We start from the raw sequence: 12,232 nt of genomic DNA, 5'->3' as shown, positions 1-12,232 counted from the left end.
TATGATGATGAGGACATCATTTTTGGTGTTAGTTCTAGGAGGTGTTGTAGGTCTTTATCGAACCGGTCCACTTCACCCTCTTCTGCATCAGTGGTTGGGGCATAGACTTGGATTACTGTGATGTTGAATGGTTTGCCTTGGAATCGGACCGAAATCATTCTGTCATTTTTGAGATTGTATCCCAGTACTGACTTTTGCACTCTCTTATTGACTATAAAGGCCACACCATTTTTTCAACGAGATTCCTGGCCACAGTAGTAGATATAATGGTCTTCTGAGTTAAATTCGCCCATTCCTGTCCACTTTAGTTCACTGATTCCTAAGATATCGATGTTCAGTCTTGCCATCTCATTTTTGACCACATCAAGCTTACCTTGATTTATAGATCTTACATTCCAGGTTCCTATGTAGTATTGTTCTTTGCAGCATCGGACTTTCCTTTCACCATCAGACACATCCACAACTGAGCGTCCTTTCGGCTTTGGCCCAGCCACTTCACTCTTACTGGGGTTACTTGTACTTGCCCTCTGCTCTTCCCCAGTAGCATATTGGACACCTTCCGACCTGAGGGGCTCATCTTCTGGCGTCATAACTTTTAGCCTTTGAACCTAGCATAATTCCTCCCTCTTCACCCATACAAAGCCAGCACAGGGTCAGCCGTGTTGGTCAATGTATAGGAATTGGTAGCTTGTGTCCACCGCTTGTCAGTATTCATAAGAAGAGCCCCACTAGGCCAGCACAACGATCTGTCCAGGCCAGCGTCCTATTGGTTGTGGCCAGCCAGATTCCTCTAGGAAGTCTACAGGCAGAGAATGAAAGCAACAGCCTTCCGCTGCTTCTTCCTGGCATCTGGTAGTCTGAGGCAGACTGATCCCATGACTGTTTTGTTACACAGCCCAGTGCATACCTGTTGTGTGACTCATTTCCACTGTGGTCCAGTTTAATCATCAGGTGTCGGAGTAAAAAGTTTTCTTCTCTTCCCATATGTTTACTACTAAACCCACAGAGGAACGTGCTTCTTTTTCTCTGATTCACCTTTTGGAATGCTGCCACTAGTATTGTGCTACTTATGATTGAATTTGCAGTCTTGTGACTTTTGTGTTTTTTTCCTCATATGTTGTTGCTCCTTGAGCAGCTTTCTCTGACTTCTCTTTTGAGTGACTCACATGAGCCTGTGCTCTTAATTGTTCACATAAATTGGGGGGGGGGGGAGTGTAAACCCAAGGTAACAATACTCAGCATGGGGGAACCACAAGGATGATTCAGGAGACTGGAATGCACGCTGCAGATGCCTTTTCCTTGGGTCCAAGAATGCGTCCCTGAGCCTTGCATTCCCACCTACAGTGTAATGTATCCAGTCACTAATCAGCAAAAGAGCTGACTAATAGTAGAATTACTCATGATGGTTACTGTGAATGCAGCCTTCTGAGACACGCTGCTGTTAGTGTCGTCGTTGGAATGAAGCTGAAGCGTTTCCTTTAATGTACATGCTTCCTGCTTTTCTGTGCTTCATACCATCGTTTTCGGTGAACAAACATTAAGGATTTATGTTTGTCAGGTCTGCCGAATAGAAGAGAGTTCAGCTTCAGTTCTGAGAAGCCGCTTACTACGGTCGTTCTGTGCCAGAGAGGGGATGAGAAGTTTACAACTGGTTCTGCACTGACTGAGCAAGCAACTACTGTGAAGCAAGATGCCCCTGGAGTTCAGGACCATGTGTGTCCTCCTGCCGAACCGAGAGGAGCTCAGCGTGGCTTTAGGGGTAAGCGCTTCCATGTTTCCTTCTGAGATTGCAATAGGGATTTTACAGAGACTGAATTCGGGTAGCCAATGCGAATGGTAAAGCTCAGCGTCTTAAATTTGGATTATTGACTGAGAAGTCCACTGTTCAAAAGACATTGATCACATTCAGGATAGTTGGCACTTACCTCCAAGTCTACAAGTGCCTCTTTTCTTGAATTTAATATGTTTTAGTATGTTTATTAAGCTCTGGGTTTTTTTCTTAAATCTTTTTTCAGTTTCCTCTAATGGGTTATGACACTTGAAAATTAAAAGTACTCTTGCATTTGAGTTCCCTGAAATATTCATTACACTTTGGAGTTTACCAAATAGTTTATGTTTCTAACTGTAGCACCGAGCTTTGTTGGTTTAGCTGTTGTTGATTTTGGAAGCTGTCCTTTCCATAGTTTTATTGCTTTCTTATTCTTTGGGGCAGTATAAAGTGGTGACATGTCATGCTATATCTCCATAAAAATGAAAACCTACAGTGGTGTGAACTGAAATAAAAGAATTAAGGTCTTTTCCTGTCTGCAAGGGGTAGTACGTTATAGGTAGTAATTTCTTCTGTGAAAAGCTTTAAAAAGCCCCGGCTTTCTATCCTTTTGAGACCACCTCTGTATCTGTATCGTGGGGGGGGGGGACTTACTATTTTCTTCAGATTTGTGTGATGGGCAATTGATCCTCCACCTATTCACGTTTCGAAAATATACACTTTGAATTGGTCAGCAACTTGTTTTCAGGCACAGACCTGCCTGTTTCCTTTCCATCTGTGCCATCAATAACATGTGCATTGCAAAATAAATATATAGCCAACAAAAGAAGCAATGCTCATTAAAAGTGTTGTTATGGATAGATACAAAGGTACAGACTACAGAGCACTTTAAAGCAGTCGCTGGAGGGGAAACAACACACAGCTGCACATGTTCAAAGTACACTATGAAGGGGGCCATTTCTGTGTTCTCCCACTCAGTTTTCCGGCTAATGAAAGAGACTTGAAAACAAACAGCATAAAGAGCCAAGGGAATTGTTCTGGTTTTTTTCATGCCGTTTGAAGCTGAACTGTTAAGGGGGGTTCACACAACTCTTGCTCTTAACCCTGGTGTCTTCTGCAGTGACTTGAAAGTAGGAATCCTAATGGGGTACTGATAATCCTTATTATTTTCGCTTCTGACTGTCTGTCTCTTTTTACCCTTGCCTCTTCCATTCCCTCTTCCCAGCTAATTTTCTTCCCTGTTAGCGTAAGGTTCTTTGGGCAAACTCCCGTCTTTCTCTTTTTTTCGCTTTCATGTTACTTGATAAAGAGCAATATGTACTGGTGGTCAATGTTCCCTCTAAGCTGTGGAGTCTCGTGAGCAAAAATTCTACTCTGTGAGCTACTGGCATTAAAGCTGTGAGCAAGTGACTTGGCTACTGCATACATTAGTTTGCTCTGGAGCCCTCCTTCCTGAGCTAAGACAAAAGTGTGTGAGCCGGAGGCTAAAAAACTTTGAGCTAGCTCACCCTAACTCAGCTTAGAGGGAACACTGCTGGTGGTGCATGCAATAATAATAGTAATAGTAATATCATCATCATCATCAAAGCACCATGATAATTTAAATGGATGAAGCACGCTGATAAGCCCAGCTCTTGGCCAGTGTTTGGCTTATGGTATCAGAACACCTAAACGTGTTGCACCAGGGTTCAAGATTAAATTCCCTGTGGACTAGGGTTGAGATCCCCCTGATGGGGGTGGGGTTTTTCCTGCTTTCAGATCCCCCAATCCACCGCTGCCCAGCTGGCTGGGAGGGGTAGCCCTGCCCCTGAAGAGCCCTGGCTCACCTGAGGTTCATGGTGCAATGACGTCACCCAGAGGTGATATCATGGTGCCGGGCACGTCATGACCATAGAATTTTTTACCCAAATGCGAGAGCATCCCTTGAATGATGTGCCCAGCACAATGACATCACTTCCAGTGACATCATTGCGGTGTGCACACTTTGCACACGCATCAGAAGATCCTAAGAGCTGGGCTGGAGCCCCTAGCCCAGGACACAGGTAAGACCTGGCAACCCGACTGTGGACCCAGGCTGTTAATGATAGGACGTTTCGGAGGTCATTAAATCGTAGGGTCACCATGTCAGAAGCCACTTGGCGGCATATAACACACACACAAACTAAAATTTTCTTTGTCCTGTGTTGTTGCTAGAGGCAGTGGGTTTTGAGGCAAAGAACAGAGGAGTTTCTGAAAAGCTCTTGCTTTCTGAGATAAGCACTGTGCTCTGTAACATTTCTGAATGGTCATTAACGTACAGTTGTGATCCAGATGCTGCATGTGGTTTGGAATGTGTTGCTAAGACTTTATGTAAAGGCAGCAGTTAAATTGGCTTGACTGTTTCATTCCTTTTTACTGTTTGTAATCCCTGTTGAGTCTGGTCCATGCAAAATGGCGGCTAGGGGTGGACACCACTTTAAGTTCCTCACCCTATTAATGGTTTCCATGTTTGTTTATTTTATTTATTTAAAATATTTTTATCCCCTTTTCCACCCCAACCAGGGTTCATAAGGCGGTGAACATGAAAACATTTAAACAATTGTAATGCAATTTAAAATATAAAATTCAATTAAAAACACGTTAATACATAAAAATGTAAAATTCATTTAAGAACACATAAACAAACGACACTAGAAAAAGGGCCAAAGAACATTATTAGGGGTATGCCAGACAAAACAAAAACGTCCTCACCTACCACTAAAAAACGACAATAGAGGGACACAGGTGAATCCCCCTGGGGAGAGTGTTCCACAGTTCTGGTGCCATGACAGAGAAGGCCCTTTCTCAGGTCACCACCTGTCTAGCCTCTAGCAACTGAAGCAGGGCCTCTGAGGGTGACTGCAGTGAGCGGGTAGGTTCATATGGGAGAAGGTGATCCTTAAGGTATGTTGATCCCAGGATGCACAAGGCTTTAAAGGTCGATAGAAGAACCTTGAATTGAGCCTGGAAGCAACTTGGAGGCCAGTGCAGGTGGAAGAAGACTGAAGTAATATGGTCCTTATGACCTACTCCAGTCAATATTCTGGCTGCAGTATTTTGTACCAACTGCAGCTTCTGGACAGTGTTCAAGGACAGCCCCATGTGGACTGCATTACAGTAACCTAATCTAGATATTACCAGGACATGCACCACAGTGGCAAGATCTTTTCTGTCCAGGAAGGGCCTCAGCTGACTCACCCGTTGAAGCTGATGTAAGGTACCCCTGGACACCACTGCCACCTATCCCAACAGGAGGCCCGGATCCAGGAGCAACTGAAGCTACATTTTGACAGGAATAAGTTTAAGCTCATTAGCCCTCATCCATTCCAAAACTGCCTCCAGGCACCTGTTCATGGTTTTCACAGCATCCCTGGGATTTGCTGGTAGCACAAGATAGATCTGAATGTCATCTGCATATTGGTGGCACCACAGCCTAAATCTCCAGATGACCTCTCCTATCAGCTTTACAGATGGTGAAAAACATGGGGGACAAAATGGAACCTTGGGGAGTCCCAGAGGCCAAAGGCCAAGAGGTAGAGCAGCGGTCCTCCCTCACCACAGCCTGAAACTTACCCTCAAGATAGGACCAGAACCACTGCAGAACAGTGCGTCCCACTCCCTGTCCCAAAAGACAATCCAGAAGGAAACTATGACGGTATCAAAAGCCTGCAAGAGGTCCCGAAGAATTACCAGTCTCTCACTCCCCCATCCATCTCCCAGTGCATGTCATCCACCAGAGTGACCAAGGCCTTTTCAGTCCCATAACCAGGCCTGAAACCAAACTGGAAAGGATCTAACGGTCTGCTTCATTCCAGAATCTCTGAGGTTAGTAAACCACTGCTGGTTCAGTCACTTTGCTCAAGAATGGTACAGTTGAGATTGGATGGTAGTTAATCAGCTCTCCTGGGTGCAGAGTCGGTTTCTTTAGGAGTGGACGTACCACGACCTGCTTCAAGGCAGGAGCGACCATTCTGTCTCTCAGGTAGGCATTTACTGTCTCCCAGGACCAGTTTGCCAGCTGCCCCGCCCCCGGCAGATTTAAGAAGCCAGGAGGGACAATGGTCATACAAACAGGTGGTAGGCAATGCTCCCTCTAAGCTTTGGAGTCTCGTGAGCAAAAATCCTACTTTGTGAACTCCTGGCATGAAAGTTGTGAGCGAGCGATTTGGCTGCTGCATGAATTAGTTTGCTCTGGAGCCATCCTTCCTGAGCTAAGGCAAAAATGTGTGAGCCAGAGGCTAAAAAAACTGTGAGCTGGCTCACACTAACTCAGCTTAGAGGGAACACTGGTGGTAGGTCTCAAAATTCCCAGAATCCTGTCCACAGTATGAATAGTAACTGGACAAATCAGCACCCTAGGACTATCCACTCCTGTTTCTCCTAATGTAGAGTCCAAGTCAGAGCGGATGAGAGAGATTTTAGGGCTTAGCAAAATGATCACAACAGGCTGCCGAGCAGTCCATCTCCTCCTGCTGGTCAGGATCCAATAGGCCCCTGACCACCTGGAAGAGTTCTGCAGGTCTACACTGTGTGGATGCAATGGTAGCTGGAAAATATTTCTTCTTTGCCACTGTCACCACCATGGAGTCGGCTCTAGCCCCCTGTGCCTTGTCAGATTCATCCTGGGCCTTTCTCCACTGTTGTTCTAGCTATTCATGTGCAGAATTTCATTGTCACATTGAATAGATTTTCTTTTATGTTTATTTGAGAAGGAGATGCCCATAGTATGCTAAAAATGTCCTCTCTGCTCATGATGAGCTGCTGCACAGGACTTGCAGCTTGGAAACAGCTGTCATGGGTAGCATTTTAAAGATGCCTCCATGAGTCAGCCATTTAGTGTATGCTCGTAAGTGCACAAGTAAAGTTTTAAATATGATAAGAAGCTGTAAAAGGTGTAATTGGATCTGTAGCCTGTTTTCCTTTTGTGAATAGCAGTCATGGGAAGCGCCAGTCCAGACCAGGGCATAGCACTGAGTTGGAGCAATTAGCTTTTTCTCTGCACCGGTTCCCCACCCTCAAATGGCTCTCTGGAGCTACTGCGAGGCCTGTTGGGGGAATTCATACAGGTGGTATCTCTCTGTTTTCTCCAGTTGGGCAAATGACACTTGGAGGGGGACTGTTTGGGGTCAGGAATATGACAGGGGTCAGGGGAGAAGAGTTAAACCCCCTTTCCTCCTGCCCCATGGTCTCCTGCCCCAAATCCAGGAACCCCTGTGAATGCTATTTATGAAGAAAAAAGGTGCTGGGGATCCAATTGTGGATTTTCCACTGCCTCAGTGGGATAGACCTGTATCATTACAGTATCTTCAAAGAATTCCATAGATGGATATGTTGGGCTCTTCTTTCTGACTCGGAAGAGGTGGTTCCAATTCCTCTGATAAGTACTTTATCTCCAGAAATGTGATCTTAGATACTCAGCTTAGAATAAAAATTCCTTGTCTGTTGTGCTTGCCTCCTTCCCCCTGACCACTGCACACATTGATTAAGTTTCTCCAGAAGGATTAAAATACTTTGTGCATGGTTTACTTCCTCATAAAAGTTAGGAGGCTCAACATGTGCTACAGGAGACCCCACAGCCCAAGACATATTAAGTGCCTTGCAGAGGGCTCGCTAGACCTCAGTTCTGTTCTTGGTTCTGCTTCCAGTGATAATCAACTGGGGTTTGCAATGCATCAGTCTGTTCTTCAGAATGCTGTGTAAATTCTAATTAATTCCTGTAGCATTTCAACAAAGGAGGTTACTGACAAGGCTTCAAGAATGTAAAGGGGAGCTCTTTCTCGTGATAAGCAAGGGATTTGGGCACAAATTGCTCATTTCTATACCTATTGCTGCAAAATGTCCATGGAAATATTATATTTCACTAAACTGACATTCTATCACTTGTTCTGTATAGTGAAATTTAGATCTAAGTAGGTTTTTATTCTCCTGCCAACCTAGCAGTTCGAAAGCAAGAAATTGCAAGTAGATAATTCGGTACCACTTTGGTGGGAAGCTAACAGCATTCCGTGCGCCTTGGCATCTAGTCATGCCAGCCACATGACCACGGAAACATCTCTGGACAGCGCTGGCTCTTCGGCTTGGAAACAGAGATGAGCACCACATCCCTAGAGTTGGACTCGACTGGCTTTCAAGCAAGGGAAACCTTTACCTTTATCTAAGTTTTTATTCCTTTGTGCTCATCGGGTTTGTACTCCTTTCCTCCTAAGCATGTGAGGTCTTTAAAATAATCTTCAAAAACTTGTTGAAAGTTGTCCTCCTGCACGTTGCTTTTTGATCTTGAAAATGATTCTTTAGCATGCTGACAAAAGATTGATGCCTGAAAGGCTGGTTTTTAGGCAGAGTTTTCAAAATACTGCTCCTGGAGTGCACTTAGCAACTGTTAAACGGGAAAGTTAAGTGGGAGCATTAATTCCTAGCTATAGATGTATGCTCATACGCATAGATAGACTTATGTTCAATACAGAATATCAAGAAAAATAATAGCACGCATTATGAGGTGCTTGTATAGACTGTACAAATAGTATAATCTTCAGAGGTTTGCCACTATATTGTAGCTACTAGCAACATCAGATATACATGACAATTTTGGTAATCCTTTTTAATGTACAGTGTGCTTAATGTACAATTGTGCTTTATAACTGTAATCTCGGTTATCCTCCAGGTGGTATTCCAAGTAGGTGAGGCTGAGACCCTAGTCCTTTTCAGGCATTCTGAGGGCTTAAAATGGATATGTGTTGCAGTGGATCATGGCATCACAACAATGTGTTAAACCAGTACATTCATTGGAATGTATATATAGACGTTGTAGGGTTGCCAGGTCCTTACCTTCTGCCAACAGGGTCTCCAGCCCACTCCCCTGGGTCTTCTGGCATGTGCACTTTGCACGCACACTATGACGTCATTGCACCAGGCACATTGTGCAGGGGACACTGTAGCATTTGACCAAAAACTCTATGGTCACCATAGAGTTTTTAGCCAAATGATAGAGTGTCCCCCATCACCTCTGGGTGATGTCATCGCACTGGGCATATCAGGTATGGTGGGGCTCTTTGAGGGGGGGCTCCCCCCGCCAGCCAGCTGGCTCTTGGTGGATTGGGGCCCCTGGAATCAGGGGCACCTCTTCCCCCATTGGGGGGATGGCAACCCTAAAGAGTTGCCTGCCTGCCCCCGTCTCTGTCTCTCTCTCTCCGTCTCTCTCTTTCTCTCTCTCTCTCTCTGACTTTCTCTGTACAATCAGAATTCTGGGTTCTAATCCATGTACATATGCTTGGAGACAGATCTTCTAGCTGAGACCCTGCTTCCGATTTAGAATATCTGAAAAAAAGATTGTTAGTTTCCCATGACCAAGCAGTGATTTTATTTTATTGATCAGATGTCCAGCTGTTGGGTAAACAAGGAAAAATACATTTCTTTAAGTCCATTAATTGTGAGGAAAATAGACATGTGAACAATAGGCATTGTTCCAGACTCTAAGCATAATTGCTTCCAATTAAATTACAACCATACTTGGCAGTAGTGTGTTCAGTTTGTGCTGTCTGATGTCATGATGCAATGGTACGCTCGACATGAGGCAGCTTCCCCCTCATAAAAAGTTACGGTTTTTGCCCCTCCTAGTTTTCTGATCTGAATATCCACATGTCCATAAATTGTCTCAGCCCAGGAAATTCTGTTGCAACCTGTTGAAATGCTAGATTGTTCATAATTTATTTTGATCTTTCTGTAGGTAAAAGCCACTGGACAGGAACTCTTCCAGAAAGTTTGTGACTTACTTCAAATTAAAGATCCTCACTTCTTTGGTATCAGTGTTCTAAAAAGTAAGGAAAGATTCTGTGGAAATATTATATTCTAATGAATATACAGGAAATTATATGAATATGGTAAAAAAATTTGGCAGAGATCTGTAGCATTGGATCTGTGTCTGTGCTTCAGAAGTTATTCAGGGGAATATGGTCAATAACTCAGAGTATCATTTAAAATCATGTTGATATCCTTTGATCACTGATCTGTGAGTGCACCTATTCAAGTGGGGGAGGGGAGATGCTTTTAAATGTATTTCATTTTTTCCCAATAGCTCTTCTTTTAATCATTTTTTGCACCATTAGATATAGTTTAGTATTAGTTGTACAAAAGACACTATTTACAAGGCTATATGCTCTAAAGATCAAAGTCAACTAATGTTTTTGTTAACCAAATTCTGGAAGAGAAGAATTGTTACAATGAATATTATTTGATGTAATCCATATCACCGTGATACTCAGAGGGCACAAATGTTATTATATGACCCACACATAAATCCCTTCAGGCATAGAAAACAGAAAACCTGCGGGAGAAAACAGTCAGCTGAAATGTTGATGTCCAGTTCTGTCAGGGTTCTACAGGGACAGGAGAAGTGGAACAGCCTATTATTTGTTTCCCTCTTTCTCATTATAAGGGTTTCTTTCAAATGAATTACTCTCCTAGAAGTTTTTACAAAGATAAACAGGTTTGGGATTTTACAGGTATTTACATTAACAGCATATGCTTAAGCAAGCCAAGGATATTTTAGCTACCCACCCCTACTTAGGGCTTTTTCATACATAAATCTGGCTGGCTCTCCTGACCACACATTCAACACAAAAGCCCTAGCTAATGACAGTTCCATGAAGGATGCATTTATTTTGGAACAGTTATGTCCATCCCAAAAAGTTGGCCTTTGAGATGGGTTGCAACAAGTTAAAAACAAACAGAACAGACTACCACATTTTTTAAAAAAGTGTAGTGGATAGAGTGTCAGACTAGAATTTGGGAGACAGGTTTGAATGCTTAATATGCCATGGACCTTCGGCCAGTCACCCGCTCTCAGCCTAACCTAACTCACAGTGTTGCTGAGAGAATAAAATTGAGGAGAAGAGAATAATATGAGCTGTTTTAGGTCGCCATTGGGGAGAAAGGCAGGATATAAAAGAAGATAAACAAAATTTAAAGATGGTGGTCCCAGACTATACAACAGTTTGTGTGTAAATGAGACTTTGAATATGTGGAGGTTGGGGGGGGGGAGCAAATGGACTTAAACATAACTCATTTCTACATGGGATGACCATCTGCAGAGTTGTTATCAGTGCCTCATGATACTTAGCAATAGAAAAGAGTAAGAGTCCAGTAGCACCTTAAAGGCTAACAAAATTTGTGGCAGCAGGGTATGAGCTTTCATGAGTCCCTGCTGAAGTTATCTGAAGAAGTGAGCAGTGACTCATGAAATCTCATACCCTGCCATGAATCTTGTTAGTCTTTAAGGTGCTACTGGACTCATGCTCTTTGCTGCTGCTACAGGCAGACTAACATGGCTACTCATCTTGATCTCTCTTCATGATACTTTGTTTCTGAAATAAATTCTAAGGACTTCAGTTGGCCTGGAAGTCATCTGTTTCTATTTGGAAACCTTCCTCCCTAATCTTAGCTGTGCACTTTGAAGCAGGAAACACACTCTGCGTAAGTCTCAAAAGGGAGTATTTCACTGGCTGAGCTTTGGCAGTATGGATTATGAGGCTGAATCCTGGCACAAATTAAACCTATGTGTCACAAATCTCTCCTTGTATATAATTGTGAAGTGGGGTGGCACTTTCTGAACATTCCACATGCTCCTAAATCAGTTGGCTCCATGATGTGTCACTCAGAAGCTGTCCCTATCCACTGGCTGCATTGCCTGAGTCCCTCCTCCAACATTCCAAACAGTTTGCTGTTCCTCTCCCCCCCCACCCAGTTGGAACACAGAGGTCGTTTGCATATGTGGCCTGATTGGCCTTTGCCTCTAACATTCTAAACAGTTTGCTGTGGCTGTTGGGAGTCATTGAATGTGTCCTGAGGTAAAATACATCTCCCAATCTTCCCTTAAACAGTAACTGGAGTTGCCAATCTCCCTGTGGGGCCTGGAGATCTCCCAGAAATCACCGTGTTCCCCAGTCACAGCACATCATTCCCCCTACAGAAAATTTCCCAGCTATTACAACTGATCTCCAGATGACTGAGATCAGTTCTCCTGGCAACAATGTCTGCTTTGGCAGTGGACTCTATGGCATTATACCCTGCTGAAGTCCCTACCCACCCCAAACCCTGCCCTCCCCAGGCTCTACCCCTCAAATCTACAGGTATTTCCCAACCCAGAGTTGGCAACCATGTAATTGGCTATGGAGCCACTTTCCAGACCTGTGGAACCCAGAAAACATGACATAGGAGGAGGTGCCTTTCTACCTTCGCTGCCACTGCATAGCCACAAATTAACATAAGCCAACCTCCAGGCGGCACCTGGAGATCTCCAGCTCTTACAACTGATGTCCAGATGACCAAGAGCAGTTCTCCTGGAGAAAATGGCTGCTTTGGCCAGTGGATTCTGGCATTATACACTGCTGAGGTCCCTCCCCACCCCTTCCCTCCCCAGGCTCTCCCCCTCAAATCTACAGGTATTTCCCA

The 12,232-nt window shown here is 44.0% G+C and overlaps 1 protein-coding gene across 1 annotated transcript in view; it reads left to right on the top strand.

Annotated features, from left to right (window-relative positions):
- Positions 1-1,489: 1,489 nt before the first annotated feature.
- The window catches only part of FRMD1 (FERM domain containing 1), a 40,837-nt gene continuing 30,094 nt past the window's right edge, over positions 1,490-12,232 (top strand). Inside the window, exons 1-2 of the mRNA XM_015422168.1 lie at positions 1,490-1,759; positions 9,510-9,600. Of these exons, the coding sequence (XP_015277654.1) occupies positions 1,691-1,759; positions 9,510-9,600 (160 nt within the window). The 5' untranslated portion in view covers positions 1,490-1,690. The remainder of the gene's footprint in view (positions 1,760-9,509; positions 9,601-12,232) is intronic.

This window comes from Gekko japonicus, unplaced genomic scaffold (assembly GCF_001447785.1).
Source record: "Gekko japonicus isolate JY-2015 unplaced genomic scaffold, Gekko_japonicus_V1.1 scaffold347, whole genome shotgun sequence".
In the NCBI taxonomy this organism is placed as follows: Eukaryota; Metazoa; Chordata; class Lepidosauria; order Squamata; family Gekkonidae; genus Gekko; species Gekko japonicus.
Note: the sequence above shows the minus strand (reverse complement) of the source record. Positions and strands in the feature narration are given on the sequence as shown.